Source organism: Delphinapterus leucas, chromosome 19 (assembly GCF_059928025.1).
Source record: "Delphinapterus leucas isolate spDelLeu-1000000601 "Yukka" chromosome 19, BTC_Dleu_Yukka2, whole genome shotgun sequence".
NCBI lineage: Eukaryota > Metazoa > Chordata > Mammalia > Artiodactyla > Monodontidae > Delphinapterus > Delphinapterus leucas.
The window spans coordinates 61065587-61081525 of NC_143147.1; the positions used below are offsets into that span (position 1 = coordinate 61065587).

Below are 15939 nucleotides of genomic sequence, written 5' to 3' on the forward strand. Positions count from 1 at the left end.
AGCAAAGATGGGAGGAAAGCCTTCGAGGAGAGCAAACAGCTAAAGCAAAGGCCAGGAGGTATGCGTGTGCCTGGTGTGTTGTGGGAGCAGCGAGGAGACCAGGGGGGCTGGGGTGGAGTGAGCAGGGGAGGTGCAGGGAAAGGGGGTGAGGAGACGATGGGGCACAGAGAGCCTCTCGGGCCCTGAAACGGACTTGGGTCTTTGTTCCAGGCAAGATGGCAGCCGTTGCAGGGTTTCGAGCAGAGGAGGGCCCTGATCTGAGATGCTGTGTGTGAGTGGACTTGGGGGGAGGGCAAGGCCAGAAGCACAGAGACCACTTAGGAGTGTTTTGCTGGAATCCAGGTGAGGGATGATGAGAGGGTGGTGGCCTAGACCAGAGCAGCAGCAGTGAAGGTGCGCAGAGGTTAGATTAGATTTTGATCACAGGGCCGATGAGATCCTAGACAGGTTGGAAATCACGTGTGCAGGAAGAGAGGGGTCAGCCCCAGCATTCTGGGGCTGGGCAACTGGAAGCGGGGAATGGCCATCAGATGAGACAGCAGGTGGAGGTGGCCAGTGGGCAAGACTGCTCTGTTTCAGTCACATTGAGTTTGACATGTCAACTGGACATCCACGTGGAGACACTGAGTAGGCAGGTAGATACAGGAGTCTCAAGTCAGGAGAGAGACCCGAGCTGGGGACATGAGCACGGGAATCATTCACACGTAGATGGTTCTTAACACTGTGACACTGGGTGAGGTCACCAACATGAGAGCAGATCGAGAGGGACCCCATCCGCGGTTCTCCAACACTTAAATCTCAGAAGCATCAGAGAGACTGGTAATGGGGACCAGGAGAGCCTGGTGTCCTGGACGCAAAGGGGACCATGTGCCCAGGAGGGGGAGGGACCAGCTGCTGAGAGGCCACGTGAGACGGGGCCTGTGAAATGACCCATGGATTCAGCAATGTGAAGGTTACTGGGGCCTCTCTAAGAACGGTGTTGGCTGAGCAGTGAGGGCAGAAGCTCTGTCGGAAGGGATGCCCTGCTGTTGTTCTCCTGGGCTGTAACCAGGGGGTGGAGAGGGACAAGGGAAGGTCAGACCCTAGGGAGGAGCCTTTCTTTAGACACCTGGCAGGTTAGTTACAATGATGGTGTCCACCATGCTGGTGATGCCAGCACTTCTAGACATCAGGAACAGTCAATAGGGTGAAGGCGTCGTGATCCTACCAGTGGAGCCCATCCCCAATCAGACCTCCCCCCAGCTTTGGGGGCTGTAGAAGCATCCCAGGGACAGACCCTCACTTGTGCTGCTAAGTGCCATGCCACTGAGGCCACCCCCTCACCTCTTGTATTCTCTTCATTCACCTTAGCTGGTGGCAGTGCTGAGAGAGGTCAAGTACCTGAACTTCCAGCAACAAAAGGAGATTCCCCGCAGCGCTGAGAACCTGTTCTCACAGTACGAAACCTTCTGGAAGTTTGTGGGCAACTTGGAACTCATTGCCCGCTGGTACAATGAGGTGAGCTGGTGTTGCTTTGTTTTGTTTGCCACGATGGGGGTTTTGTTTAGAACAAACACAGGTGTACGATCCCCACCCAGAGTAGAACTGAGAATGTTTTCCTATTGGAAGGTGGTTGGAGCCACCCTCTGGGGAGAATCCACATTCTCACCTTTTCCACCTTCCAGAGTTGCCCGCGTTCCTTGGCTTGAGGCCACGTCACGCCACCTTCGGATCACAGCACCTTTGCTTTTGTTGTCATGTTCCCTTCCTTAGTTCTTCTTGACTCCCCCTTATAAGGACCTCGCGATTGCATTGGGCCCGCCCGATGTCGGGGTCCTTAACTGAGTCGCGTCTGCAAATTCTCTTTTGCCAAGTGCAAGGTGACATAGTCACAGGTCCTGTAGATTACGACGTGACGTCTTTGGGGGCCATTATTCAGCCTACCGCAGACACCTCATCCAAAAGGGGCCAATGAGATTCCCTCTCCTTGAACCCTGGGAACTTGGAATTGGGTCCCAGCATCATTCACACCGGAGTCTCAGGGGGAGCAGAGAAACCAGAATGAGTGAAACACGGGCCGCAGAGGGAAGGGAGCAGGCGGGTGGAGCAGACAGGCGGAGAGGTCCCACGAGACAGAGGGGAGCCCGGACGTGGGCTTTGTGGGCCTAGTCCCCGGGGCTCCACCAGCGCACCTCCACGTGACCTGAGCCAGCTTTAGCGGGCTTATGTTTCTTGCAGCCAGCTTGCCCCTGACTGGAGCCACTGTGTGGAACCTGGAATATTTCTGTTTCTGGGTTTTGCATCTTGATCTGTTGGAGAGATGCTTACACGCTCCCAAATCCCTGATGTGACGGCCCCTTTCCTAGAGCCCCGAAGAGTGTGCCTCGGTCGCCTTCCCTGGCCTGCCTTGTAGGGGCCTTGAACTTAATGCCCGGTTCCAACCAGAATGTGGAGAGGGAGGTTCCTGTCCTGCCCCTCCCCTGCCGGCTTGTTAAGTGCCCTCTGAGTCGGTAGTAACTGGAGCAGAGCTCTGCCATGCACCTCCTCCCTACGGTGGCCAGATTTGACCAAGCCCAGGAATTCCCTGCCAAAAAAGAGAATGTTGGAACATCAAAAGATTCAGAGCAAGGCCTTTGGGACACTGAGGAAGCCTCCCGACCTTGCTAGAAGTGACTGCCTCCTACCTGAACGTGAACTGAAGCACGCCAGGTCATGCCGCCACGTGGATTTGCCAAAAAGTATCACTCCCCCACTGCTCACCCCAACACGCCCACCACAGAACCAACCATAGACCCGTTCCTTACTCTATTCCACAAATTAGAGCATGGGGGTGACGTAACCTGAAATGTGTTCAGGATAAACTGGAGTAAGCTGCTTTTCACTAATTTCATTTTTGAAGATAAAATTTTAATTGACTCACTTAGTGGTGCTGCGAACTTTGACAGCCCAGGGCCCGCCTGAAGTGCGTTTCCTTGAATTAGCTTTCTCCAGAACCAGCTCTCTTCAGGTTCAAAGAACGCCGTGTTCATCCGTTCCCTGGAACACCTCCCGGACGCGGTGTTTAGGAAGAATGGAAGCCTTAGAGATACAGTCACGTGGGAAAACGTTTGTGGGTTACTTTCAGTGCAAGAGCTTTTTTTTTTTTTTTTTTACAACGACGCAATCAGAAACAGACAAAAAAAATCCAACAAACGTTATTTAGAATGAAACAAAAAAATTGATCTTCCACTTCTGAATTTCCAAACAAAACCCAGCCAGTCCCATGCGGGGAAGCGTGTTAGCTTCCGCTGTGAACGACATTGTTCTGCTAATAAAAACATCGGACAAGGATGGGGAGCCGGGCAGTGAGACCCAGAGCTCGTCGCCTGCGGTGACCCTCATTACTGATGCCGGCTCCCCTCTCTGGGGTGCTCCTGGCCCCTTAGATGCGCTTCTTTTTTTTTTTTTTTTTTTTTTTTTTTGCGGTATGCGGGCCTCTCACCGTTGTGGCCTCTCCCGCCGTGGAGCACAGGCTCTGGACGCGCAGGCTCAGCGGCCATGGCTCACAGGCCCAGCCGCTCCGCGGCATGTGGGATCTTCCCGGACCGGGGCACGAACCTGTGTCCCCTGCATCGGCAGGCGGACACTCAACCACTGCGCCACCAGGGAAGCCCCACGCTTCTTAACATACTTTCTGTTGCCGAGAGAGACCCCAGGCCCCCAGACTGCTAATAGCTATTAATGTTTGAGCTAGGTGAGTGTTGGAGTGGGGCTTTAAGGGATCTGCTGGGGGGTCCGGGAAAAATGCCCTAAAGGTGTGGATTTATTACATAGGCTGCTGAAAAATAATAAACAGGGCATATTAAATGGACCTCATCGCTGTGAGCTTTGTCTACTCTGGGCAATCACAGAGGCATAATAACATTTAGCTCTTGTCTGGGCTATTCGTGTAATTGTTTAACATCCAAACTCTGACAAATGGAATCAAGATTTCACATTGACTCACTTTTAATTCCGTCAGTGCTTTCTTCTGCTCCTGTCTGGTTTCCACTGGTAATAGCCGTTAAGCTTTATTTCTCTGCCATACCATACCTTTTCTAAGAGTTAATTGTCTGAAAAGGGGGACGTGGGTGGGGAGGGGGCACCATTTAAATTACCAAATATATGTCAAGAATTATTGTGAGTGGAGCTGGGAAAACTGGACGGCTACATGTAAAAGAATGAAATTAGGGCTTCCCTGGTGGCGCAATGGTTGAGAATCCACCTGCCGATGCAGGGGACACGGGTTTGTGCCCTGGTCCGGGAAGATCCCACATGCTGCGGAGCGGCTGGGCCTGTGAGCCATGGCCGCTGAGCCTGCGCCTCTGGAGCCTGTGCTCCGCAACGGGAGGGGCCACAACAGTGAGAGGCCCGCGTACCGCAAAAAAAAAAAAAAAAAAAAAGAATGAAATTAGAACACTCCCTAACACCATACACAGAAATAAACTCAAAATGGATTAGAGACCTAAATGTAAGGCCAGACACTATAAAACTCTTAGAGGAAAACATAGGCAGAACACTCCATGACTTAAATCACAGCAAGATCCTTTTTGACCCACCTCCTAGAGAAATGGAAATAAAAACAAAAATAAACAAATGGGACCTAATGAAAGTTAAAAGCTTTTGCACAACAAAGGAAACCATAAGATGAAAAGACAAGCCTCAGAATGGGAGAAAATATTTGCAAACAAAGTAACTGACGAAGGATTAATCTCCAAAATACACAAGCAGCTCATGCAGCTCAATATCAAAAAAACAAACGACCCAAAACAAAAATGGGCAGAAGATCTAAACAGACATTTCTCCAAAGAAGATATACAGATGGCCAAGAAGCACATGAAAGGATGCTCAACATCACTAATCATTAGAGAAATGCAAATCAAAACTACAGTGAGGTATCACCTCACACTGGTCAGAATGGCCATCATCAAGAGATCTACAAACAATAAATGCTGGAGAGGGTGTGGAGAAAAGGGAACCCTCTTGCACTGTTGGTGAGAATGTAAATTGATAGAGCCACTATGGAGAACAGTATGGAGGTTCCTTAAAAAACTGAAAATAGAACTACCATACAACCCAGCAGTCCCACTACTGGGCATATACCCTGAGAAAACCATAATTCAAAAAGAGTCATGTACCGCAATGTTCATTGAAGCTCTGTTTACAATAGCCAGGACATGGAAGCAACCTGAGTGTCCATCGACAGATGAATGGATAAAGAAGATGTGGCACATATATACAATGGAATATTACTCAGCCATAGAAAGGAATGAAACTGAGTTATTTGTAGTGAGGTGGATGGACCTAGAGACTGTCATACAGAGTGAAGTAAGTCAGAAAGAGCTAAACAAATACCATATGCTAATATGTAGAATCTAAAAAAAATAAATGGTTCTGAAGAACCTAGGGGCAGGACAGGAATAAAGACGCAGATGTAGAGAATGGACTTGAGGACACAGGGAGGGGGAAGGGTAAGCTGGGAGAAAGTGAGAGAGTGGCATGGACATATACACACTACCAAACATAAAATAGATAGCTAGTGGGAAGCAGCCGTATAGCACAGGGAGATCAGCTCTGTGCTTTGTGACCACCTAGAGGGGTGGGTTAGGGAGGGTGGGTGGGAGACGCAAGAGGGAAGAGATGTGGGGATGTATGTACATGTATAGCTGATTCACTTTGTTATACAGCAGAAACTAACACACCACTGTAAAACAATTATACTCCAATAAAGATGTTAAAAAAAAAAGAATTATTGTGAAAGGCAAATAGCATTTAATGTACAATTTAAATTCTATGTACATCCCTCACTTTAGAGAGTAGACCTGTCCTTGAAAACTTACATGTAAATCAAAATGTTGCCAGATAGGACAGTATTCCAAAGCACAACTGGTGCTTGTTATTTAAAGGAATAATTAATAATAACTGTATACACACTCTGTCTGTTTTTTTCTGTTCTGTGAATCGAGGTTTTCGAGTGTTACATGAATTTCTTAGCTCAGGGTAGACCCGTATCGAGCCTGTATGGAACCTACCCTACCGTTCACTCTGATGCTTTAACAAGTGAAACAGCTTCTCCACAGATCCTGGACCTCCTTTGTATAATCACATTCCGAGCCTTAGATCATAGGCAAGGCGATGTTCTGAGAGACGCCCCAGAAGTGTCCCAATTACCAGTGTGTATTCCTCATAGGCAAGGCGATGTTCTGAGAGACGCCCCAGAAGTGTCCCAGTTACCAGTGTGTATTCCTCTGATTTTCTTTTTATGATTCTAAGCCAGATATTTTAAGCTTTGGATTACGTACGCACTGTTTTTGCATTAGTGAATTTCCTTCTCTTTCTACCCCATAACATGGGTGATTAGGAGTTAAGTACATACGTAAATCCTTGGTGCTAAAAAATAATTTTAAAAGTTGGAATCTCCTGAACTTTGATGTATACATAATTCCCAATTAAATAACACTAACTGTGATTGATTTGGTTGGTATTGAGTAATAAACACCCTCACCAGGAGACGATTTTAAATCTGCTTGGATTTGGAACAAAGGCCCTGAAACTGTAGCCCTTGTTTTGCAGATAATGACCACTGTGAAGGACGTAGAATTTCCACTGATAAAGTCAGAATTGGAAGCAATCGATGTCAAATTGTTGGACGCTGAGACGACCTTATTCTGGAACGGCAAAGGTACAAAGGCGACATTCATTCCCCCTTAGGTTAAACTTGGATGAGGGGGATGGAGGGCCGGGTCCAACCTGTCGGCCACCTGGAGTTCCTGTGGAATTAGTGATCCGCCTACGTGGGGATAGGGAGGCCTTGTTTCCCAAGAGACACGATGTGCTTTATTCCTCAGCGTTGCCTTTTGGGAAGCTCTCCACGATTTCCTCTGCTTCAGGCTCCGGAGAAGCGGACAGACTCGCCGAGCATTGTGTTGTAATAACGAGTGTTAAGCCAGCCCTTGCTAAATCGTTCATTTTGTAAGATCCCTTTATGCTTCTGTTTTAGGTGTGTTTGAATATATTCAAGCGATGCGAGAAATGCTATACAACTTGCAGAACAGGATACAAAAAGCAAAGCAAAACATAGAGGGGATTTCCCAGGCCATGAAGGTGAGTAACCTGCAAAGCACAGAGCGCGGCTTAAATGGGGACCCCGGAGAGGGTCCTGGGGAAACGGGCCCCCTCGGAGACGATCACGGAAAGTGCCCAAGGCAGTGGGGGCCTGATGTGTGAGGCTCTGGGCTGTACCATGGTGACGTCAGGGTGGCCCCAAGGCAGAAGGGCCCCTGGTCACTCTGCAGAGCTCCATTCCATCTGGGTCTGTTGAGCTCAGCAAGTGTGTGGGCAGGTCCTTCTGCCAGGTGGGTGCCAGGAACGAGGGTGGGGGTGGAGACGCGCTCAGACTCAACCCCACCGGGAACACACTCATCCCTCCATGCAGAGCAGCACAGGTCCTTGCTCTCAAGCCTCATCAGAAAACTGGGGGAAAGCCTTCGCTAGCTCTGCCCTCCCCCACCATGGTTTGTCATCGGTGCCTGCATTTGCAGACACCTGCCCCGGGCCAGCACTAGTTTGTTCATTAGAAAACACCTCTTCTGTTTTGAGACTCATTTGGCTTATCAAGGTGTGAAACTCTTTCCTTCCTTACAATTGACGTTCATTTCATCACCATCCACTTAGATTTAACTCAATACATTGTAAGCAAAAGCCATTGCTCACCCCACTTTTCTCTGATTTGTTTTCTGATTCAGTTTTCTTTCAATCAGATTATTTACTCAAGTAATTGCCTCAGAAAGGGTGCGTTGATGACCTACTTTCTGAATCCTTGCTTTCCAAAACTATCTTTCTTTGGATGTCACCTATAGCTGTCTTGTCCAAGTAAAGGATTTTCTGATATGGTCCTTTTCTTTCAGTAGTCTAGAAGCATCCCTGTACTCGTCTGCTCTGGCTGCCATAACAAAGGACCAGAGACTGGGCAGCTTAAACAGCAGAAATTTATTGTCTCATAGTCCTGGAGGCTAGAAGTTTGAGATCAAGGTGCCAGCAGGGTTGGTTTCTTCTGAGGCCTCTCTCCTGGGTGTGTAGACGGCCATCTTTTCCCTGTGTCCTCACACGGTCGTCCCTCTGTGTCTATGTCCTAATCTCCTCTTCTTATAAGAACACCAGCCATATCAGATTTAGGCCCACCCTAATGACCTCACTTTAATCACCTCTTTGAAGACCTTCTCTCCAAATGCAGTAACATCCTGAGATGTTAGAGGTTAGAGCTTCAACATATAAATTTGTGGGAGGAGGCACAGTTCAGGCCACAGCCACCCCTGCTTATAGCCTAAATGTTGAAAAAGCTGACAAAGGTATGACTTCCCTTTGCTGATATATTTGATATTTCCTCTGAAAGATATTTTTTGACTTTCCTGTTCTCTCCGTCCAGAGGTAGGTAGAGTCCTTGGTCATCTTCAGGGTTCAGACGTGTCACCAGAGTGTATCCAGACGTGTGTCTCCTTTTGTTAATGTTCCCTGGATCCACAAAGTACTTTCAATCCAAAAATGGCAACCTTGCCTCAGCCCCCGGGCACCTTCTCCAGTCACTCATTCTCTCCTGTGTGTCCCTTTCTGTCCTGTATTCTGAGCATCTCCACATGTGTCTCCAGATCTGGCTGCCATGTCCCGTCACCCCCAGCTCCTGAGGTTCCCCGACAAGAGGGTCAGACACTCCTTCCCCTAGAGGGGCTCCTTTGGGGCCTGACTGGGGAACATGCACAGGGGTCTCTCCATGGTCCTCCAAGGCCCTGGTTGGTTTTGAGTCACATCATTGGAGGCTCTCTGGCCAACAGTCCTCAGCGGCCCCTTGGCCTCTGCGAGGCCAGCCTAGGATGGGGACACTCACTCTAAAGGCTGTGTAGGAGGGAGTAGGGCCAGAAGCTTTTTCTTCAGACACTTTTCTCCCGCTCACCTTTTCCCTCCAGGACTGGTCGGCCAACCCAATGTTTGAAAGGAAGGACAACAAGAAAGAGGCCCTGTTAGACTTGGACGGGAGGATGGCCAACCTCAGCAAGCGCTACACCGCGGTCAAGGACGCCGGCCTGAAGATCCAGTCCATGGTCATGGTAAGGAGCTGCCTGGGAGGGCCTTGGAGAGGCCATGGGCTCTCAGCAGCCGGGGAGGGAGGAGGGAGAGCTCGAGGCTTCAGAAAACATCAGGCGTCTAAGACCTTTAATCCAGGAGTCCGATCTTACAGTAGCAGACCCTGCTAACTGCTCCCCCGGAAGCCTGATTCCTCTTGTCACGTGTCTGCCCTCCTCCCCTAACGGTGTCAGAGCCCCCTCCCCCCACCCCACATGAATCGGTGTAGACAAGTGACACCTTCGTACCAAGTCCCTGGGAGAAGCTGTATCACGGCTTCCCACCCCTGAGTGTGAGGAAGGCCCAGCAGCACGGAAAGAGAGAGGAGCACGGGATGTGGGTGCCCTGTGGTGTTTGGGTGCCAACACGTTGAAACTGGGATAATGTGCGGACACGTGCTTGCTGGGCTGCCCGGCGTGAGGGTTATTCCTTTCTGCCAGCCGTCTCAAGGGTCCTTGGGCCCGGGGCCCCACAGGCACGGGCACGGTCGGAGGGGGATGCAGAATGGGAGCCTCATGCCCCTCGTAGCTCTGCCTGATTCCCAGCAGCATGGGGTTCTCACGCCTTCCTCTGTCTTCCTCCGTCCGTGGCCACTTTAGCCAGCTTGTATTTTCGCCTATTTCTGAGGCAAATGTGAAAGGTGCAGCTCTGCGTTGGCCTGGAAAGGAGAAAACTGCCCGCCCCCCCCCCCCACCCCACCGAGCTCAAGATATTTTCAGGACAGTTTTTCGGGGTTTCCCAGTGCATGGTGCAAATCATTGCTATGGCCTTAAATGATGGGTCGCCACATCCAGACAGACCAGCAGGCCCCCCAGGAGGAGGGTCTGTGCTGGGCTGTTCTCATGGTCAAGTCATTGATTGGAAGGTCATTGCCCCTGTGGAGTGACTTGACTGGACCAAGAAATATTTTGTCTTGTTTCCAGATCCTCTTCCTTTCCCCTTTGCCCTGGTGCCAGAAGGGCCAACGAAATTAACGTGTTAGACTGCAAAAAGGTTATTTGGAAGAGTTAACCGATTAACCTATTAACATTACCAGATGTGTTGGAAACAACAGGGGAGACATAAATCTAGCTTAGCATTGGGAAGAGGTTCACAGCACACTAGCCCAGCTGGAGGGCGAGCCAGGAGGGAACAGGAGCCCCAGTGAGGCAGAGGCCAGGGAGCAATTGACAAGGCTTTGTTATCACAACATTTGTCAGAGTCCTCTACTCCCATAATGGTCATTTGAACCATTGTTACACTGAAGTTATTTAAGCCTGTGTCTTCTCTCCCCTATTAGAATATAACTGCCTGAGAGTATAGACTGGGTCACAGTCATCTTTGTGTTTTCCTGTAGCACTCAGTGTCTTACAGTTTCATCTATCCACCAACCCACCCACCCACCCATCCACCCACCCACCCACCCATCCACCCACCCACCCACCCATCCATCCACCCACCCACCCAAACATCCATCCATCCACCCACCCATCCATCCACTCATCCATCCACCCATCCATCCACCCATCCATCCATCCATCCATCCATCCATCCATCCATCCATCCATCCATCCATCCATCCATCCATCCATACATCCATACATCCATCCATCCACCCACCCATCCACCCACCAGCTCCTGCTCTGTTCCAGGCATACTACTTAGTGCTGGAGGTATAATGGTGGAAAGGACAGTCAATCCCTGTCCTCGTGATGCTTGGCATCAAGGGGAGGTACAGACCAAAGACAAAATAATTCAGAATTGTCATCTGTGCCATCACAGGCACAAATAACAAATTGCTAGAGGGAACACAGGTCGGGGGGCAGGGACAGGAACCAAACCTGAGATGAATGGGGGCTAGTCAAGAAGGGCCTTTGTGAGGAGCTGACATTTGACCTGAAACCTAAAAGATGAGAAGAAGCCACACCTGGCATGAATGGGAGGGAGCAGCCTACTGGAAGAGCCTGGAGGGTTCAAGAAGCCAAAAGCAGACCACTGTGTGTGGAGGGTGTGAATGAGGATGAGGGTAGCCCAGGGAATTGTTGAATAAATTGCCTAAAGAGGGAACAGGTGGACCAGTGAGACGACAGCCAGCCATGTGGTTCTGTTTGCAGGAAAATGCGGAACTCTTCAGAGCGAACACGATGAGCCAGTCCTGGAAGGATTATGTCAACTACGTTGACAGCATGGTCTTGGATGAATTTGACCATTTCATTCGCAAGTCTCTAAATCACCTAATGGACAACATGGTCGTAGATGTAAGTTACAAATGTGAGATATATATATGCATATACATATATGTGTATTATGATATTATAAATATGAGAAAGGTTGACGCTGGAATGTATAATCTGTGGTTTCCTGATGAAAGAACAGACTGTCATGTTACAAATGAACAGACTTATTAAAGTCTTCCCAAGGTGACCAACTCGTCCCGATTTTAAACCTGAAAGTCCTGCGTCCCGGGACCCTGCTCAGTCCCAGGTGCTCAGGACATCTGGCCCTTAAATATGCTGCGGCGTAAGTGGGCTATAGAACACGTACAGGGATCTGAGTTGTCCTATGCTGCTGCCAGGTGAGGAAAAGCAGGTACCACTGCCCCCTCCTTATGCTGATTGGGGGTGGGAGGTGCCCTCCTATCGGCAACATCAGCCACCAGCCCGCTCAACCCTCTGCTGAACTGAGTAGAAGCTTAAACCAGGTCAGCACTGTGGCTTTGCTGGTTAACTGCATCCCAGCCTGTTCTCCAAGAGCTATTCCCTGCCCATGTCCTTTTCACTACAGTGGTTCCCAAGTGATTTTGAATACTGCCAGGAGGGCAAGATGAGAGACACTCTCCCCGCCAAAGCCTACCCGCAGGAAAGGATGGTGGGCACTGCAGTGAGATGCCCTTACACAAGCTGCAGAGGGCGCTTGTCCCCAGAAAATCACAGACCCCAGATTCTGTTGATGAAAGTAGTCGGCATTACCAACTGTTAAGTCTCACCAAGCAAGGCACAGTGACACGGTATCAGCAATGAAGGTAGCTAATTTATAGTAAACTTATAAACTAAATTATCACTACAAAGAGAGGAGAGTCACAATCAAAAGCATGATGAGACCCTGATAACAAAGCATCCTCAAAAAATCCCAGGGAGTCCCCGTATTTGTGAGTGGCCAAGCAGCGGAAGCGGACCCCTGAGTCAGAGGCTTTAGAAAAGTCTGGTCCCCTGAGTTTGTGACAACAGACCTCTCCCACTTAGCAACTCACTCAGGCACTAGTGCAGACCCCGCCCTACTCAGTCATAGAACCAGGGGTCTCTCAAGCCAGCCACCCACAGGGCCAGCATGGGACTACGTTTGGAGGAAGATCAGTGGCCGTAGAGCAGGTCCCGAGGCCACCCGTGGGCTTTGGCCCGCACTTTGAGACTCGCCGGTATGTTGGGCGAGCCTCTACCCTGTTCCCTTACACATGAGGCTGCAACTCAGCCTCGCAGCCTCACAAGAGGGATCCTCACAAGAGGGAATAGACAGGCTTATGGCGTGTGTGCTTTAGAAACAGAACCTCCAAGGGACATGAGGGCTTGTCCTTTCTGGAGCTCAGCGGAGACCATCCTGCCTGTCTGTGACACTCCCTGCCCCTGCCCCACTGAGCACTGTGGCCACAGCTGCTGACACACCTGAGACAGCCACTACCTCACGTGCTCTATGTGTTAGTCGTCCCTCTAGTCCTCACGGTAACCCAAAGAGATGGGGACAGTGATTGCCTCTGTTCTATAAAGCAGCTGTACTCATTTTGTATATTTGGGGAAACTGGGAAGCCGAGGGTCTCGCCCAAGGCCACGCAGCTAGACAGTAGCAGATATGGGCTTTGAACGGAGGTAATGGGTCTCCTCGGCACTCACGATCACTGCTGTATCCCGCCCTGGACACCCAACCTGCATTTGGCCCGATGGCGTTGCATTTGGTTGTGTAGTTCTCGCTCAAGGGCCCTCAGGAAGTGCGTTCTCTGCAGTGGCCCCAGCCAGCAAGGGTTAGCCATATACCTTGTCTGGTGCTGGGGTGAACATCCGGGCACCGAAAATGGTTCAGCTGAGGGCAAGTCTTTGACCCCATGACGGCCTGTTTCAGGAGAGCATCGCACCGCTGTTTGAGGTCCGCATGGAGCTGGACGAGGATGGGCTGGTCTTCAATCCATCCCTGGAGGTGGGCGGGGACCAAGGCTTCCTGGCGCTGATCGGGAGCCTGGTCACTGACATCTACAATGCAGCCAAGCTCATCCCCAGGCTGGCCAAGGGCAGGATGAACTACAAGGTCAGTCTGGGCTTGGTATGGCCCCACCCCTTTCCCTGCCACCAACTGCTACCCCTAATGGGTCCTGAAGGTGAAGAGGAGCCCAGAGGCTTCCATTCCATCGGGTTCCCCAGGACAGTGGCCCGGATTTCTCTCTCCACTCCTGAGATCCCATCTTTCTCCCCAGAGCGGCTTCTCGTCGGTCGACCTGGTTTTCATTCCCCTGATGGCTCCCCACCCCCAATAAGACGCCAAGTGTGCATCCCCAACCTCACTGGTACTTCACTCCCTCCCGTAATTTAAACCCTGTGATCCTCTGACCATGCAGGCTCTTTGACAAATGCGCCTTGCATGGGCTCCCGCACCCATTTGCTCTGAATGCATTAAACACCTAATGTGCATCTGACACGTAAAATGCAGTCAGATCAGATCCTGGGGATGCAAAGGTGTGGGAAATTCAGCCCCACCCCCCGCCAAAGGGAGGCCTGAGAAGGTGTGTTTGTCAGAGCATGGTTTGTGGGGCAGTTAAACAAAAATTGGAAAAGACCTAAATGACCATCAAACACAGGTGTCCTTCGGTAGATTCCGGCCCATCCAGACAAAGGCATCCGGATGAGTCCCAAAAGGGAGCCCGGGATGGAAAGCTGCTCGTGACACGTTTGTTATTAAGTGTTTAAGTTGCGGAACAATGTTTAGAATGTGATTTCATTCGTTTAAACAAAACAAAAGCCTGCCCTCCTATGAATACACTCCAAACTGTTAAGAGTGCTTGCTTCTGGGAAACAGGATCGGGGTGAGGATGGTAGGAGGACAGGGGATGCCAAGGGAGCTTTTTATTTTATGTGCTTCTGCCTCATTTGAACTTTTTGATAATGGGCGCGTATTATTTGTAATAACAAATATTTACAGCAAGATGCTCTGTGCTGTTAGGGACAGAGGTATGTGTGCATACGTGTGCGTGTGTGAGTGAATGTAGTGATGTGAGGACACGAGGAAATACCTGGCAAGGTCAAGGACAGCTTCCCAGAGGAGCTGACGCGCGTTCTGAGTCTTGAAGGGTGGAAGGGGATTTCCAGGCAGAGAGAATGGCTTGAGGATTCCTGAGCCGCAAAAAGGTGGTATTTCTGGCCCAAGTGCACGCAGCAGGCTGTTCCACAGCTCAGAATAAAGTGAACTATGCCACCAGTGGTCAGCCCAAGAATACACGCAACACAGAGCTGGACTCCCACGTGTGCTCCAGAATCTGATAGGATGCGCATCCGGGGCTCCTGCACCCACCCCGGGGTCCTGAGGGGCTTGGCATGATGAACAGGACAGAACAAAGCAGAATAAGGGTCCCGGTGATCAGGCCGTACCCCGGGCTGTGCACGCCCCGCTCTGGTCTCATTTGTATCCATGAGATTTTAATTTACAGAAGTGACCGAGTGACTACATGGAGAGGTCAGTGCCATTGACAGAAAACGTTAATGTCACTCACAGTTCCCCTGGAAAGGAGAAGCACGGCTGGCTACTCAGGGTCTCGGGGGAGGCAGCAGGTTTGGTCAGAAAGCAGAAGCAGGACGGAGGGCGAAGCCCAGGCCAGAGGCTTTGCTGGGGTTTCTGCGGGAAGGCGAGACAGGACCAGGGAAACAGCTCGGGGCCAGCCACTCTGCACATCGGCGGCTCAGGGCTATGGGGGTCGTCTCCAGTTATCTGGTACCTGGCCCTGGGTGATGGGGCAGGGGGAACATGGGCTTGGAGTGTGAGGGTTAGTTAGATAAAGTAGGCGGATGGGGGATTGGCTGGCTTTCACGTGAAAGGTGTGCTCCCATCCCAGCCCTTTGCTCTCTTAGAATTGGCTGGCCCTGCGAGGGGCAGTCTCTCCCCAGCCAGCAAGATTTTTTAAGATGCCAAAGCTTCTTAAGATACAGGAAATTTTAAAAACATGGTTAATACACACCCTCCACCTTGAGATTCTCCAGTTACATAAGGCAATTGCTCCCTTTTCGCTAACACCAATTTGGGTTGGGTTTTCTGTCACTTGAAACTCAGAGCATCCTGTCCAGCCCGGGCCTCCCGTGCTCCTACTCCGGCCATCATGTGGTCTCCACGCAGGTCCTCACACATCTGCTTCCCTCCCAGCACAGGGCCTTTGCACGTGCTGTGTTGCTACTCTTGCTCTTTACCTACAGTCCATCAGCTCTCAGACCAATGGTCACTTCCCCAGGGAGCGTTCCCCAACCTCCTCCCTGTTACACCTGAATGCAAGGGTCAGAGTCATGATGTCTCGTTTCTGTGATTTTTTTGATGAACATCTGACCCCACTCCTGGGCTGTCTACATCACGTGAGCCCTGTCGACACCCCTAGGGCCCCCTCCCCCTGCGTGCACACAGCAGATTCTGAGTAACTACTTAATGAATGAAGCCACATGAGTCATCCTGGAGTTTGCCTGGCAAAAGTCACGTCCAGTGTATCTTCTCACGGGAGAACATTGCAAACATTGTTTGCAGATGTCCCTGCGTCCCATCTAGAGAGGTTAGCCACACTTGCACCAACAGGGAGCCACTCTCCAGGGCGGGGAGACCACGGGCGAA

The 15939-nt window shown here is 50.6% G+C and overlaps 1 protein-coding gene across 1 annotated transcript in view; it reads left to right on the forward strand.

Annotated features, from left to right (window-relative positions):
• The window catches only part of DNAH17 (dynein axonemal heavy chain 17), a 175593-nt gene that overhangs the window by 78385 nt on the left and 81269 nt on the right, over positions 1-15939 (forward strand). Inside the window, exons 17-22 of the mRNA XM_089901595.1 lie at positions 1351-1497; positions 6571-6679; positions 6998-7101; positions 8958-9098; positions 11208-11351; positions 13204-13386. Coding sequence (XP_089757721.1) covers positions 1351-1497; positions 6571-6679; positions 6998-7101; positions 8958-9098; positions 11208-11351; positions 13204-13386 — 828 coding nt within the window. The remainder of the gene's footprint in view (positions 1-1350; positions 1498-6570; positions 6680-6997; positions 7102-8957; positions 9099-11207; positions 11352-13203; positions 13387-15939) is intronic.